The sequence below is a fragment of the Anarhichas minor genome, unplaced genomic scaffold, assembly GCF_050575085.1.
Source record: "Anarhichas minor isolate MPS153535 unplaced genomic scaffold, ASM5057508v1 ptg000088l, whole genome shotgun sequence".
Classification (NCBI taxonomy): domain Eukaryota; kingdom Metazoa; phylum Chordata; class Actinopteri; order Perciformes; family Anarhichadidae; genus Anarhichas; species Anarhichas minor.
In genome coordinates, this window is record NW_027466534.1 from 75,001 (window position 1) to 92,548 (window position 17,548).

The 17,548-nt window shown below is 44.0% G+C and overlaps 1 protein-coding gene across 3 annotated transcripts in view; it reads right to left on the reverse strand.

The window, feature by feature from the left end:
• Nucleotides 1-17,548, reverse strand: part of sorl1 (sortilin-related receptor, L(DLR class) A repeats containing) — a 58,596-nt gene that overhangs the window by 19,905 nt on the left and 21,143 nt on the right. For all 3 annotated transcript variants that reach the window (XM_076081978.1, XM_076081977.1, XM_076081976.1), the window contains exons 7-15: nt 9,845-9,946; nt 8,788-8,957; nt 6,407-6,599; nt 5,652-5,769; nt 3,746-3,819; nt 2,794-2,882; nt 1,245-1,423; nt 692-878; nt 208-336 (exon numbers count right to left, since the gene is read on the reverse strand). In XM_076081978.1, coding sequence (XP_075938093.1) covers nt 208-336; nt 692-878; nt 1,245-1,423; nt 2,794-2,882; nt 3,746-3,819; nt 5,652-5,769; nt 6,407-6,599; nt 8,788-8,957; nt 9,845-9,946 — 1,241 coding nt within the window. The remainder of the gene's footprint in view (nt 1-207; nt 337-691; nt 879-1,244; nt 1,424-2,793; nt 2,883-3,745; nt 3,820-5,651; nt 5,770-6,406; nt 6,600-8,787; nt 8,958-9,844; nt 9,947-17,548) is intronic.

The window sequence follows — 17,548 nt, forward strand, 5'->3', positions numbered from 1 at the left end:
TCTGCTCACCCTTTATGAACACGGAGGCTCTGCTCTGCTCACCCTTTATGAACACGGAGGCTCTGCTCTGCTCACCCTTTATGAACATGAAGGCTCTGCTCTGCTCACCCTTTATGAACACGAAGGCTCTGCTCTGCTCACCCTTTATGAACATGAAGGCTCTGCTCTGCTCACCCTTTATGAACACGGAGGCTCTGCTCTGCTCACCCTTTGCTGCGTCGGTAAGTTGTGCCGACCGGACACGGAACCGGAGGAGCGTACAGGTCACCGGAGAACTCGGGGTCGGGAACACACACCTGCAGCGACAAGTCCTCACTCAGCTTGAAGCCAAAGTCACTGAGAGGAGGAGGAGGAGGAAAAGAGGGAGGAAGAAAGGAGAGGAGGAAGAAGGAGAAACAAACGTCTGAGTGAACATGAAATGGTTGTAGGTGAAGACAAAATGTTTGGTCCGCACTAATTGGTTTTTGGGTCACAATTAGTTTTGTGTTTAAAATCAAATTCAGAAAGAAGTGAATTGATGAGTCTCAGTCTCAGGTGGACTCCAGCTCTGTTGGAGACGTTTAAAGGATGATGAAAGGAATCGGACTCTATCTGTAATGTCGCAGCAGAAGAACACATAAACTAACGGGATTGAGACTCAGAGAACAAACGCTGATGAACATCAGCACTCTGCCGGCTGGCTTCCTCTCACCATTCGTAGTCCAGCCGCGTGCAGGAGCAGTTAGCGACGGAGACGGGCCGGTCGAAGTCCTCTCCGTTGAAGCACGTGGCGTGAGGCGCTCGTCTCTTGAACGTCACCTCTCGGCCCAGCAGACACTCGTTCCCGTGCTCGTCTGACGGAGACCAGCGCTTGTAGTCGGCGTCAGAACACGGAACACCTGGAGACAGAAGATAAAGAAGAACATCTGTAGGTATGAGACTTTGACGTGGGACTCAAGAGTTACTGTTAAGCTCTTTCTTTGCACACGGCAATTTCTGCAATACGTTACCACACTCAGACAATTATTATCAAGCTCATGATACCGACTCTGTAAACGGTTTAGTTTTAGTGTCTTCTCAAAGACAAGCGGAACTAACTGGAGGCAGTCGTCTCGGTTTAACCCGAAAAAACAGCTGTTTCTCTGCTTTGTTATGTTACGAGTTGACATATTAAACACATCTGTCTCCTCAACAAAAAGGAGAGCAGCCTCAACAGGAAGCTGCACACCGGCTGCAGCCGTCTCCTCTCTCCCTCTCCTACCTACCCAGGACGTCGGAGGTGTTGACCTGCAGGATGAGCCAGCCGTGCCGCTGGTCGGCGTAGGAGCCGAAGATGGTGAAGATGGTGCTCTTCTCCCCGGGCTCGGTGAGCAGCTGGTACACGTACACCGCCCGGTCCGAGAACTGGAAGTCGAACCACGTCTCTCCTTCGTTGGTGCTGAACCTGATGGTGACGATGTGTAACGTATTATTTAATAAATCCACCCAAGACTCAAACATGTCTTTAGTGCAGAATAACAGTTATTATGACATCAATCAGAAAAAACTTCTTTGATCATTTATTTTACAAAAATTGTAAAACAATAGAATCTATACATCCAACATGTCACATGTTTACATCCTCTCTTCCCTCTCTCCTCTCCCCTCTCCTCTCCTCCCCTCCCCTCCTCTCCTCTCCTCTCCTCCCCTCCTCCCCTCTTCTCCCCTCCTCTCCCCTCTCCTCTCCTCTCCTCTCCTCTCCTCTCCTCCCCTCCTCCCCTCTCCTCTTCTCTTCTCCCCTCCTCTCCCCTCTTCTCCCCTCCTCTCCCCTCCCCTCTCCTCTCCTCCCCTCCTCTCCTCTTCTCCTCTCCTCTCCTCTCTCCTCTCCTCTCCTCCCCTCTCCTCCCCTCCCCTCCTCTCCTCTTCTCCTCTCCTCTCTCCTCCCCTCCCCTCTCTCCTCTCCCCTCCCCTCTCCTCTCCTCTTCTCCTCTCCTCTTCTCCTCTTCTCCTCTCCTCCCCTCTCCTCTCTCCTCTCTCCTCTCCTCTCTGTGTTCACTTCCTGTAGTTCAGTCAGAGTGTCTCCTCCTTGTAGTCACATGACTGTTGGTCTCAGATGAATCAATCATGACGTCATAGTTTCACACTTTAATGTTTTTACACATTCAGGTTAAAGTGAACTCTTTATTAGAGGAGACATTTATAATGACAACATGAAGAATAAAATGTTGTTGATGCTTCGTTTCGGTTTCTTTTTCTGATGGAACACGACGTGTTCAAGGACCATTGGAAAAATGAAAATCTGACGATAATGACAGTTTTTACAGCTTTTGGTTCAGATAAACGGTGACGTTTTGGCGATTGTTTCCAGAAAACATGCATTTTTGGGGGGTCGGGGGGATGAAGCAACAACGACCTTTCAGCCGTTTCCCAGCTGCTTATTGTCCATAATTTCCTCTCATCTGCAGCCTAGCCACGCATTCTTTGATTAAACAGCAGCAAGACATTAAATATGAATATGGGGGGTAATAAGGCAGCATGTCTGCATATTTAACCCGGCTGTATTGACATTTGTGTATTTGAAGGTAAGAACAAGTTACTGATTAACAAGAGTACAGGAACTGTTTTCACATTATATTTACATAATATATTTAATTATGTCATCACCTGCACATGAATATGAATAGCTGCTGTTGGCATACAGGTGTTATATTAGACCTCTGTTTACTGAGGGAGGGTCTATTTGTCTTCTTCCTCTGCAACAAGCTGCTTCACACTAATGATGATATGATGATATGGATGATGACATATTATTTATGAACCTTCACTTGGACTCACTTCACTTGTTTGGTGGATCCTCCCTGAGCGATGGCCATCAGGATACCACCGTGGTCCCCCCATGTGTAGAAGTGAGGGCCTGCCAGGGCCTGGAAAACAGAAAACACGTCCGCTAGAACTATCGGAACAGAAAACACACAATACTCCACGAAGTTCATTGTGAAGTGCAGATATCTGCAGGACAAAGATCTTTGACGAGCGGTGTAACGGACAAATGACAAAGTTTACTGTTAACCATCACAGTGTAAATAAAGTTTTACTAATAATTATGACCTGTTAAGGATACCATTAAGCTAATACTAATCCACAAAAATACAATCTTTTATTTCCTTGTCGTTTGAATTGTGTTTTTATGAAGAAAAAAACCACCATAGACGTCTACAAACAGCAAAAGGATAACAGTTAGTATTTCTGACGGTTGAAATGATTTTTGTGACGGATGGATCCTTGTGGACGCGCTGCTATAATGAAACAACAAAGATCTGTATCTGTTAATACGGATCATCAACGATCATCAAGCGTGAGTGTTGTGATCTGTTGCTCTATCTTTGCCCCAATAACACAAAGTCATCGAATCACAACACGTCTTCAGTATTACTAGCAGTATAAAGTAAAGCAAGTACACCGTTAAATAAAATGGAAATATACCCTAAGTACAGTCCTCGAGTGGCCTGAATGTACTTCTGTTATATTCCACCGCTGCTAAAGCAGTAACATTTTCAAAGTTCTTCATACGTCTTAAAGTGCACCTGACATAACACTGAGACGCACTGCAGTAAAACAGAAGCGAGTTACACTCTGAGCCGCAGTCCGGGTTTAAAGAACAGAAGGTTCATAATTCCTGCGTTCTTAAACGAGCACTGGAATGAAATTGACCGCGACGTGTCGGGAACTCTCTCTGACAGACGAGCGGTTTGTTGTTCTCGTCGTCGGTGTCACGTTTCGTACTGACCTCTCTCCAGCGAGCTCCGGCGCTGCTGGATACGTACACGTTGGGCTTGTTGGCCAAGTTTCTGCCGACAGATCCTGCAATCAGAGGACAAAAAGGCATTTCACACACACACACACACACACACACACACACACACACACACACACACACACACACACACACACACACACACACACACACACACACACACACACACACACACACACACACACACACACACACACACACACACACACACATTACAATATGACAGACTCGATGTGGCCGCTGCTTTTGCTTTCACATGTGGAAAAACTTGTAACCGAAGAATTCAAAACCGTAGCATTCTGTATGTGTGTATGTGTGTATGCACTGACAAATCCTTTCCTCAGACAGTTTGCTGTTATTCAATGAGGCAGATCAGCAGGAGCAATGTGTTCAGGCCTTCACACAGAAACAGAATGAACTCAAACGTATAGAGGCCACGGACCAAGGCTCTCGTGATTGCTGCAGAGCTGCATGTTAGATGATAGGATGAGCTCCAGAGGGCTGGAAGATATGGAGAGAAATCCAATATCACAAGATTTCTGACATGCAACTAAGGTCCCAAGGCTGGAATCGAACCGGAGACCTTGCAGATATGAGCGGAAACGATTCCTCGAGTAACTCGGTTACTGAAAGGTGTTTAACCCCCGCAGACAGACACCACATCCAGGTTGGAGGTATAGTGTGACCATGACTACAACAAAAAGCAGAGAAATAAGATAATATGTCGTCAACAGATTGCTGCAGACCTTTGAATGTGATCAACGTGTCTCCTCTGAATGAATATCCAGCCCAACAATCACCAGAGCAGCTTGTTCAGCTTGTTGTGTGTAAACACATCTGTGCAGCTGGTGTTTGTTTGAGAGGCCGCTGCAGCCGTAATTAGCTCATCTGTTGGAGAGCGATAACGAAGCGCATGGAGCCGGAGATCACCCCTCTTCATCCTCCTCCTCCAATAAGAATTTAATTAGCGTGACTGACTTCGTGCAGGGGAAGCGGTCTCCTAGAAACTGGAGAGCATCAACAAATCAATGCTCTCCACCAGCTGTGAAGAGAGGAACTCTTCACTCTGATGAATCCACCCGTCTGCAACAGTCAACAGCAGTGGAGCCGTATCTAGTGGCGTCCGATCTAATGTATTAAAGCCGACAACGTTTCTAAACTTGTTCGAGAAATCCTGTGTTGCATATCTTTATCTTTGTACGTCAAAGCGTGCACGTGGTGGGGCGACCTCGTAGTCTCGAGCACTGAAACTTAAGTTGTTTTGTTCCATTTTCACAGTAAAAAAAACTTATCTTGACTCAGCTGAGGTACAACTAACTTCTGTCACACCGAACAAGAAGCTTCTAGCACCTTCTCCACAGAGTGCTACCGTATGTCCTGTGTATCAAAGCAACACAGGAAGACAGAAGACGGCTCATTTACCACAGAGGAGGACTTCCTGTCTACAGGCGGACTGATCAGACCAAGAGGAAGCTGCTGCAAAACTAAAACACAAGCAAGTCAGTGAGACCTTCCTCCAACAGAGGGCACCCAAAGGCCTTGACTCACTTTTACTCATGAAGACATTCCTGCCAAAAGATACCTTTTACAAACGATCCGTCGCACAGATACCAAGGATTTATGGTCCGATCGAGTAGATCAGGAAAGAGATTAATCTGCGGTTTAAAGGCACAGTCTGTGATGCAAACATTACTCTGATTCATGTGGTCTAAAGGAATATGGATGGTGCGTTCAAAGGCACAGAGATGAGGAGGGAAGTTTAGCGCTCACATGGAGCCGTGCTCGACTCTTGCACTAAAGCGTAGACTGGATTTTTTTAAGCTCATGTGTTTCTTGAAACCCCGTCTTTATCAGTGATGTCGCTGCTTTGTCGTCCCACCTGTGGCCATGATGAGTCCAGGTGCCGAGTCCTTGGATAAAATCGGTATCCTCCTCAGCTGGATGTTGAACAGCTGGCTCCAGCGCTGGGCCAGGTGGAGGGAGCAACCTTTACCGAGCTGGAGGAGGAGGGGAGGGGAGGAGGAGGAGAGGAGGGGAAAGTCAGATGACGTTTTCATAAAACCAAACCACGTTATTCTCCACAGAAACTACACAGTTAGCTGAAACCATCAGCATCTGTGCAAAACACCCTCCGACTGTATATAAGAAGTGATCTTTTGCAACCAGTGAACAGGAAGTGACCATATTAGGACTGAGGAGGAGTGACGTAGAGACGCCGTATACGTCTCTGGTAGAGACCTGTCAATCACCGTGTAGCCCCGCCCTAAAGCATCCCCTGCTTTATGGTCTGTTTGACTCTAAATGGACCATAATGTACTAAATGAACATCATGCTGTATTGAAGAAGACTTGAAACTAGAGATTGAGACCATAAACTCATGTTTACAATGTTTACTGAGGTAATAAATCAAGAGAGAAGTAGAGTCATTTTCTCATAGACTTCTATACAACCAGAGGAGTCGCCCCCTGGTGGACACGAGAGAGAATGCAGCTTTAACACATGAAGCTTTGGTGCAACAGATGAGAACTCACAAGGTGATTAGATGAGAACCTTATCCCCATAGAAACAGTGGATGACAACAGGAAAGCTACTTCATGACTCAGATCCTTGAGGACTTTGGGTTTGGTCGTGTACCTGACAGTCCACGGTTCCTCCCAGGCTGTCGGCAGCAGGCGGCTGAAGCAGCTCCCACGTCCCCCCCTTGTCAAACGTGATGACGGACCGCATGTTGTCCTCGCTGACCGAGCCGTTGATGAGCGTGGCGATGAAGACTCCCCGCAGCCCCTCCACGCGGTGCAGGTCCGCAAAAGGCTCGTTGGCAAAGTACCTGAAACACAGAGGAGGACCCGTCATCATGGGAACATCAGACAACTTTATCTATTCACCGTACTTCTTTGACACTTAATAATTATATTGTTCATAAATGTTTCTATTGTTTTTTGTAATCTTTCATGAAATTATGGCACAATAATTTCTTTCCGGGTCGATAAACTTCTATCTTTTCTTGTCTTGGGGGAAGTTAAACAAACAATGTTTAACTGCCCTCCGTGTTTCAGCACCAAGAGATGCCCCAGTGCATTCTGGTAGTTGTAGGTTTTCTTAGCACAGACCCTTTTTCTCTGGTCATGTGGCACCAATTTAATAAATATGTCTATCAAATGTGTGAACAGCATAGTTAAATAAATATATAAATGATCCACATTTTAATCTGAAAGAACCCAGAAAAGAATAAAATGATCAAAGTCTTCTTTATTTCATCTTTGTGTTTAGTAAAATACAATTATTATAAATACAATTATTATAAATATAATTATTAAATATAAGCAACTTTTGTACATCAAAGAAAAATAAATATATATTTTTTTCTTTAATTTGCCAAAGTTGCTGATAAAACGTCAAATCAGACGGATCAATGTTTTACTTTGCCTTAAAACACCATTTACTGTTACAGCAGAGGTTTAAGTCTGAACGTGTTGCTCATTTCTTACATTACATACACGACACCGCAGCACAAACAGCTGAACTAAACTACATCAGCGTTTTTAAATTACAGCCGAAGAGCGACGTAAACAGGAAGCTCACACTTCAGATATGATGTAAGAAAACGCACACACACACACACACACACACACACACACAGTGTCAGTCTCACACACTCACACACACAGAGAGAATCTGCCAAAACAACACGAGAGCTTTTTGATGCGATTACGATGAAGAGTGATCAGTAAAACAAGGAACGCAGAGGTCAGAGGTCAGACGGATGGATAGATCGTCTGTTATTAGATAAAGGAGCATTACGTTTAATAAGCCTGTGTGATCAGGTGATCTGCTCAACTACCAGCAACATGCAGAATGTGATTCATTTAAACTGAAGCTAAACATCTGCTTCATTCTGCTACTTATACAAAAACAAAGGCAGCTCATTAATACTGATATTTATCTACTACATACATATTAAGAATTAAACTAACTCACTCACTAAATGTTTGTGTACTAACCAGCCTAACAGGTTTTAATAATCGTTAGATAACGTGTGTGTTTATGTGTACGTGTATATGCGAGTGTGTTTGGTTGTGTGTGTGTGTGTGTGGTACCTGATGAGTGTGTGTGTGTGTGTGTGTGTGGTACCTGATGAGTGTGTGTGTGTGTGTGTGTGTAGTACCTGATGAGTGTGTGTGTGGGTGTGGTACCTGATGAGTGTGTGTGTGTGTGTGTGTGTGTGTGTGTGTGCGTGTGTGTGTGGTACCTGATGAGTGTGTGTGTGTGTGTGTGTGTGTGCGCGTGTCTGTGTGGTACCTGATGAGCGTGTGTGTGTGTGTGTGTGTGTGTGTATACGAGTGCGTGTGTGTGTGGTACCTGATGAGTGCGTGTGTGTGTGTGTGTGTGCGTGTGGTACCTGATGAGTGTGTGCGTGCGTGCGTGTGTGTGTGTGTGTGGTACCTGATGAGTGTGTGCGTGTGTGGTACCTGATGAGTGTGTGTGTGCGTGTGTGTGCGTGTGTGTGTGCGTGTGTGGTACCTGATGAGTGTGTGTGTGCGTGTGTGTGGTACCTGATGAGTGTGTGTGTGCGTGTGTGTGTGCGTGTGTGGTACCTGATGAGTGTGTGTGTGCGTGTGTGTGGTACCTGATGAGTGTGTGTGTGCGTGTGTGGTACCTGATGAGTGTGTGTGTGCGTGTGTGGTACCTGATGAGTGTGTGTGTGCGTGTGTGTGTGCGTGTGTGGTACCTGATGAGTGTGTGTGTGCGTGTGTGTGTGCGTGTGTGGTACCTGATGAGTGTGTGTGTGCGTGTGTGTGTGCGTGTGTGGTACCTGATGAGTGTGTGTGTGCGTGTGTGTGTGCGTGTGTGGTACCTGATGAGTGTGTGTGTGCGTGTGTGTGGTACCTGATGAGTGTGTGTGTGTGGTACCTGATGAGTGTGTGTGTGTGTGGTACCTGATGAGTGTGTGTGTGTGTGGTACCTGATGAGTGTGTGTGTGTGTGGTACCTGATGAGTGTGTGTGTGTGTGGTACCTGATGAGCGTGTTGCTGCCCGAGCCCTCAGGACTGAAGTACAGCACGTTCTCCAGAGACAGGGAGAAGGACAGACCCTGCGTGTCTGAGATGTACAGGTGTGTGACGTTGTTCAGGTGGTTCACACACACAAACACCTGGTCCTCTGACGCGTCTGCGATGTAGTACTCCTGTGAGGACAGAGATGAGGTCATCATGAGGTCACCACACTACAGTCTGATGAGACGTGACTGGACATCACACAGTCAACAGGGAGGTGTATTCTGGGTAATGTAGGCGGTTCTTCCATCACAATCAGGATGTCGATTGTGTTGTTTCATATTTTTAGAAACGAGTCACAAAGTTCATACACAGCATTTACATTTCAACAGACTGAAGTAAAGCAGAGCTGAGGATGTGAGGACTCTGACTTCAGAGTATTATTAACATTTGTATAATTAAAATTATTATTAAAAAGTGTTATTAAAATTATTAAAAAACGTATTCAAATTGTAATATATTAAAAATTATTATTATTAAGAAGTGTCCTTATTAAAATTATTATAAAACTATATTATTACAATTATTATTAAAATGATTATTAATACAAAATATGATTACAATTAGTAGTGGTAGTCGTATTCTATTACTATTTTTATAATAATTGTTTAGAGTTTGTATAACTAGCGTACATGCTCAGAGTTTACAGGATATTCAACCTTTGTTTCTTTATAATTCATTTAATACTTGACTCGTGTCTTTACAGGGTTTCTATGAAGGTAATAAAGTAGTTCATGAATATGAGATATGAGTTTACAGATAATTACATTACAACAGTATAAATGTCTTTTGTGTGTCCCTCTGTGGAAGCTTTAATATTTGAGTAATATAATAGTACAAGTCAGACACTAAGTCATTAAAGAACACAAACAAGACAAATCTGATCAGAAACTGATGCGCCACATTTCAGTTTGTACCAAAATGAAGTGTTGAGGGTCGATGGATACGCGGCCCGACTTCAGCATCGGTTCCTCACTCCTGTACATGTCTGCTGAGAGCACACGTCAAAGAGACTCACTGTGATTGGGTGTCGGGTCCGAAACTGGGCGGCTTTCATTGGCTGGCGGTTGTAGGAGACCCAGAGCTGGACGGACGACGCTTCGTGGCTGCCAAAGAGTTTCTGGAGAGACGGAGGACACAGAGCCAGACACGGTTCATTCAACTACTCAGCATTTATGTATTTATACAAGACACTGGAGGACAGATTATCTGTCCCGATGATGTTGTTCTGTCTTAACGTCCCAGCAGCTCAGAGCTCAACAGCTCATTGAGAAAACATCAAACGTCCAGACTTAAGAAAAGACACAAGAATCTGTTTCAGTGAGCGTGTGAGACAATCTCTAAAGACACGTCTTCATCGTCATTACGAATACATGAGGAAGATGAATTATAGTCATGCAGACCAGACAACAGAGAGACAGACACAGAGACAGACAGAGACAGACAGAGACAGAGAGACAGAGAGAGAGAGCGAGAGAGACGGTGATGGAGAACAGAGACGGCTTCTGACTCCAGCTTTTGTTTTCATTTACACCATGACGAATGAACTACCCAGCATGCATCAGCACAGCGCTGACATGATGCACAAAGTGTATGTGGAGGGATACACCGGATACACAGGGTCTTATGCTGTTTGGAAGTAGTCTGTGGTTCTGTATACATATACACATATATACAGTATATATATATATATATATATATACACACACATGCATATACATAAGTATACATATATACACGCTTATATTAACATATTCATACACAACCTAACAGCAGCTCTATCCGTCTGTACATTGAGTGCTTTAGTCGATATTACGTGTTTTAAAAAGCGTCTTCTGGAACATTTCATTATGAGACAGAAAGAGACTGGAAACCGTTTCCTGAAAAACAAATCGGAGGCGTTCTCCTTGCAGAGCGCGATGGACTCCCTGATGATGAGCACTGCCACGTCTGCACCTCCACAAAGAGAGGGTCGAGTTCACAGAGGTGTGCGGTTCTTCGTATATCATCACGTTACATGATTTCTCGGTCATAAGGGTTCAGATTTTGGAAATTCTTGTTCTTCCGCTACAGATTGGGTAACTCCACCTTCTAGACTTCCTCGTTCCTGTTTATCTGCACAGACATCTCTGTCTGACCTGATTTAAGGACTGTCTGTCTGCGTTACTAGATCTTTATAGTTTAACATTAACTCGCCTCATTAAACACCGTTTTATCTTCAGTATTCTAATCTATCGTCATGGCTGTGAATAAACCATCAAGCCTCTCTCCGTCCTCCTCATCACAGTGGTTTACTTTGGACCACCCTGTTCAAGGCTTTCACAGCAACACCTCTAGAGAGAGAGATTGTATTTAAAGGATAGTTAGAAAATGGAAGAAGAGAGACAGAAAGGACCATTAGGGAGTTAAAAAGAGAGAAATCAGGAGAGAGAAGTCCAAGAAAGAAGTCGGACCAGATGTCAGTGAGCTGAGCTCTAAAGACACGAAACTGGACTTTTATTAATCATTAGTCAGTCGTTGCTTCCAGCCTCTAATAGATCAGATCGGAGGGCTGAAAGCCTTCTGTTAATCTGAATCTACTCTCTTCTGGAATCTCGTTAGATTTAGCTTTTTTAAACATTTGTAAGTAACCAAACGATCAGTTTAGATCTGTAATCAGGAGCACTGGTTTAGTTACCGTTATCGGTTTCACAAATACTCGTAAAAACAGTTTCTCTTTCGTTGGTTTAGTGAGAGTGCAACGTGTGGAGCCCTGGTTAGCTCTTCATCACGTCTACAGCGTCTTTGTGAAACACAGAGGATCTACTTTGATGTGCTCGTGTTTTACAAACCTGCTGATCTTAATTCATGTTCACAACCTGCAGACACAAACTGATCATTCTTTGGACATGTATATATATATATATATACACAGTATATGACTTGGAGATCAACAGGTCCATATGAACAAATATCTTTTAGAGAAGCTGTTTGAAGGAATGAAGGAGGTCCAACAAGTCCTCCACCTCCGGAACACGCTGAGAGAACACATAGTTTGATGCGAAGTCGTTTAACTTTTACATATTTAGACGTGATAAACGACATCTTAGGGCATCGACCCGTCAAACACAGCTGACGTGGGATTCACTGGACCCGGTGATGAGGAGGAGGTTTACGTTAATCAGAATCTGCACGGCTGCATATGAACAGGAAGATTAGTGGAAGATTGTCTTTTTTGGAATGAGGGCAAAAAACTGAATATTTGGTGCATTTAAGGACCGACACCGATCCTGTAAAGTCAGCAAGTACTTCTGTGTTCACTGCTGCAGACATTAGGATATAAAGCAGCATCTGGACACATTCAGTGTTCCAGTAATACTGATTCAGATGGTTTCACCTCCGCTCTAACATAGTGGTGCTGGTGTGTGTGTGTGTGTGTGTGTGTGTGTGTGTGTGTGTGTGTCCTTTAGAAGGATTTGTGTCCATCCTGCTTGAGCACCCCCCCCAGCCCCCAGCAGAGCATTTCAGCCTCTTCCTTTCAGCCTATTGATTTATCTAGCGTAGTGTTCACGTCCTCTGTGTGGTGTGCTGTGAAAGCAAAGCAGCGACTACACCGAGACAAATGGAGGGAACGGAGAAAGAGAAAAGGTCCATACAGCATCAGATAATGTAGAATACCAGAGGAGAGGTAGAGGAAGCAGAAAGATTATAGTAAACTATTCCCGTCCTCTGGGACTCAGGAATAAGATGTTTTGTTATATATTAATCAAGGTTTTTAGGTCAAGAGGGAACATTTGTACGGGAGAACGTCAGCTGTGTTTTCACTTGTGGCCGTTATATACGTTTCCACTGAAACCACAGAGTGCTTTGCAACGGCTACTGAAAGTGAGCCACACATTCCACTCTGTGTTCTGTGGAGCTGATCCTCTCTCAACGCACAGATCCCGGGAGGCAACGTGATGCAGCACTCTACCTACAACACTGCGCCCTGAGAGTAGCCACGGGTAGCGTTAGCATCATCATCGATACTCTTACTGGTTCCTTTTGATTATTTTGTGAGGAAAAAAAGACAATTAATTAAGAAAATAATCAACACTCTTTTATTATTCTTGTATGTAAACAAAGTCGTTCTTGAGCAGCGATACAAGTTACAAAATATTGTATGTATATATATATATATATATATATATATATATATATATATATATATATATATATATATATATATATATATATATATATATATATATATATATATATATATATATATATATATATATATATATATATATATATATATATATATATATATATATATATATATATATATATATATATATATATATATATATATCTCCTTACACTAAACACAAGTACAGCCTTAACATTCTCCTGTTACCCACAATGCCCCACAGTGAGCGCTCCACCCCACACAGTAAACAGGTAGATGTCTGTCAATGAGAGGCCCAGAGGATGAGCGCATGTTTTTTATTTTTAAAAGGTTTAAATTTCATAATAGCAAAAGGTACCTTCACTGACACCGAAACAAGCTGTAAATGTCAGAAGCCAAACCGTCCGAGGCGAAGTGCTTTCTGCTGCTGTAAATGTGCGTCCTCTCAGACCTTCACGTGCGTTCGTTCAGTCAATGAGCCTCGAGGATCATCGGCTACGTCTTCATGCCCCACCGGCCCAATGCAATGACACTCTGTTCTCTGTGAGGGGATCTGGATCTTTATCGTGCATGTTGGATTCTTTAAATACTCCCTTCGAATCAATCTGCCTGCATTTGCTTATTTTGTTGTGTTCAGGACATTTGTCGGCGTCAAGCTCTATAAAAACGTAGAAAAATGGCGCACACAGCGCAGACAAAAACAAAAGAACATGGGGGGAGTCACAGATATGTCACAGATACCCCATCCAGCTATTTGACTCAATATTGGACCGATATCCATATTGGTTCATCTCTAGACCAAATACTTGAGAATCTAGAAATATGGTAACCAGCACACGTCGTCTCCGACCGATGTTTCTGAACCATCTGAAGACGAAGGTTTGGAATCAGTGAAATCAGGACTTCTTAGACCAACTCAAGAAACAAAGAAAGATTCATCTGACTGCTTCTTCCTGCATTTATATTGAGTTGTATCAATGTGGCATTAGTATAACTGAACTGGTTAGCATGTTTTACCATAATGGTACAGCCGTTGTTGATGCACTATACTTCTGACTGGTTTAAAACGGGAACATGTAGCTCTAAATACCAGCGTATCTCTTCTGGGAATTTCCTGCAATACACCAAAACACAGAAGAGGCCGGTGCCAGGAACCTTCCAACAGTCTGAGGTGTTCACTGAACTGAACGCTTGAAGGAACTGAAAGTAAGCAAGAGCTTCAGAAACCACTAGAAATATACGCTGCATCATTCCTCCAATCCTCCACTTCCTGTTTCCTTCTCTGTGACGTCTTTGCAGAGAATCAGTGATCTAACGAGAGGGAATATGTCCAACAGATGACTGTGAGCAGCAGGGAACGGGCCTTATTGACTTCCCCATTACATCTACTAAGCCAGTTATCTTCCCCCTTTGGTGTCCTCGACGGGACCAGAGGCCGGGACCTTCAAGGGTCTGATTAGCGCTCCATTGCTCAGGATTCCCCGTTGTTAGATAAAACTCTCCGTTTCTGTCTCTTTAATTGGCTTAAGCAGCTCGGCACTGCCAACAGCACTTGTGATATTCCATTATTCTAATCCTATTAGTGCGAGGCAGAGACAGAAGAGCAGGGAGAGCAACCGAGACGGGATGGAAGAACAGTTCTGTTTATAGCGAATGAGCAGGGAAGGACATATAGATGTATAGCTCTGCTAGCAGCAGCTTCTACCAGCAGTAAGTGGCTGAAAGAGCTGATGCTTTGTGACGGGTCAGTCTGGATCCTTTCCATTCCAGTTCTATACGAGCCCCAGAGGGCAGCGTCTGTGCTGGTCTGTCTCACGGGTTTAATCAGCTCTCTTCAGCTCTGGGGGGTCACATTCAGAGCTCAGAGAGGAGGGAGGCCATCAATCCCGCTGCTCTACTTGGCAAGACCGGCCCTGCGTGGCCGGTTGAGGCCGAGACGACCGGGTTGAGGTTAGGCGTTGACCTCGAGTAGTTAGGGTCAGGATAGCCCATCGGTCAACGCATAGGACCCCAACAAATCAGGTCACTGGTCCCCCGCCGAGCACGGACGGCTGGCCAACCCTTGAATGCTGCGTAGGGGGGGGGTCAGAGGGATTCATAATAAAGCGTCACAGACGGGTCAACCAAACAACTGGAAGACAAACCTCGCTGAGAGCTCTCTGTGCGTCTCAACCCTCTGAACCCAGAGACGTGTTGGGGCAGTTGTTTTACTCCCGTCACATGTCTCTCTCTCTGTGGCCTCGTTTTGTCTCTGTAACATAAAGTTCTGCTCCTCTAAGAAACAGACCCATCATGACTAGCAGTAGAGACTCAAACATGTCTTTACTGCAGAACAACAGTCATGATGACGTCATTCATAAAAAGAGAAAAAAAACAAGTTGAATTTCTTTAAAAATATATTTTACAAAAGTTGGCAAACAATGGAATCTAAATATCCAACGTTTTTTAAATGTCCACAAGTGTTACCAATGTTGGAACACAATGGAGGCTCCACGTCTTTTATATATTAAACGATTCACATTTTTACATCCTCTACTTCAGCCTCCCCTCCCCTGTTTTTGGTGAAATATCACATTGTTAAACTTTGGTTCTGCTGCTTTTTCTGACGGAAGCGTTTCGTCGCACATGATGTGTTCAAGGACCGTCGGAAAGATGAAAATCTCACAATAATGATGGTTTTTACAGCTTCTAGCTGTGATAAACGGTGTACAATTGCTTCAAGAAAAAATGGGTTTCAAACCAGCCGGTGGGTTTTGGGGTTCAGAAGGTTAAAGTCGAAGGCAGAAAATATAAATTACCGTCATCAAATCCCATTCATACTAAACTGCCGTATTGCTTCTATTCAGCTTGACATTTGCTCTTTAAGTCCACTAACAACCTGAACAGCAGCTTTGTCAATCACCTCGATAACCTTTTAACCATTTTTTCAGTCACTTTTTCCTCACGGGCATCTCTGAGGAAACACTGCAGACAGAAATCCAAACTAACGTGTTGGTCGCATTAATCATATGTTATATCATATTTGCCCTCTTGTGCTCACAGCCTCTCTGTCCTTTCCATGTCAGCAAACCCCCCCGACGGATCAGTACGAGGTCACACACTCATTTTAGAAGGTTTCGTTCTCAAAATCTTTCTGGATTTGATTTGATTTAACGGAGAGGTTATCTTCTCCGTTAGTGGAGAGAAAGCTGAATATGAGCTGCAGTGAGCGTGAAAGGTTCGTTCTTTACCTACGAGACAGTTTGACCAAATAATGTTAACTCAAGGTCCACTTACTATATTTATTCACAACTTTCAATCAAATCTCATTGTCTTCTTCACCCGTTATCACATTAAAACTCCATACACAGGTCACGTGATCACAGCTGGGCTGCATACCATGCACGGATGAAGACCATGCACGGATGAAGACCATGCACGGATGAAGACCATGCACGGATGGAGACCATGCACGGATGAAGACCATGCACGGATGGAGACCATGCACGGATGGAGACCATGCACGGATGGAGACCATGCACGGATGGAGACCATGCACGGATGAAGACCATGCACGGATGAAGACCATGCACGGATGGAGACCATGCACGGATGGAGACCATGCACGGATGAAGACCATGCACGGATGAAGACCATGCACGGATGGAGACCATGCACGGATGGAGACCATGCACGGATGAAGACCATGCACTGATGAAGACCATGCACGGATGGAGACCATGCACGGATGAAGACCATGAGCATCTGAAAGCTCCAGAAATGATAGAAAGTGAACTTTGAAGTTGCCGTTATAATCTGAATGTCTTTCTCACACAGTGTATAAAGTTTTGATGATCAAAACTACTTCTGAGTCTGTATGAGAACGTGTTTTACTGTGCAACCACATCCTGTTGTGAAACTGTTGTTGCTTAAGCTGAGAACCCAAACAAAGCTCTTCCTTTTTACTTCCAGCATCCGACAGCGTAAAGCTCCAAGTATCTGAGCACCTTTAGAGGGGACTGCTCTGTTGTTGTATTTGTAGTAATAATGACAAACTGCTGATGAGTCACATCTGACAGTTAAAGCTGAAGATATTAGATATCATCCGTCTCCTTCAGTCAGTGTTTCCCAGCATCCCCGCTGGCTGCTGAGCTAACGGTATCATTTCCCAGACGGAGTTGCTGCTCAGCTCTGAGAGCTCCGGAGAGCTCGATTACAGTGATTAAGATATTGATGTGATGTTCTACAGGCATGCTCATCAGGGGGGAAAGTGGCACAGATTTATAAATGCTGCATTCTGGACATGATTTTGATGTCTGGACACAAGAGGGTCATTTTTGTTCACAAATACAAATGTTTAAAAATATAAATCTTGCCAAAACCTTCTATAATCTGCTCTTAAGTCATAAAAACAGGAGAGAAAACTATTTAGACTCGACTTAAAAATAAGGGATGGCCAGAATTATTTTTTAATTATTATTATTATTGTTGTTTTATTCATTTGTTTTCCTCACTTTGCCTCTCAGGGCTTCCGTACGGCTGCTAAAGCTACGACACACACAGACACATTCACCTCCTTGTTGGTCGATCTAA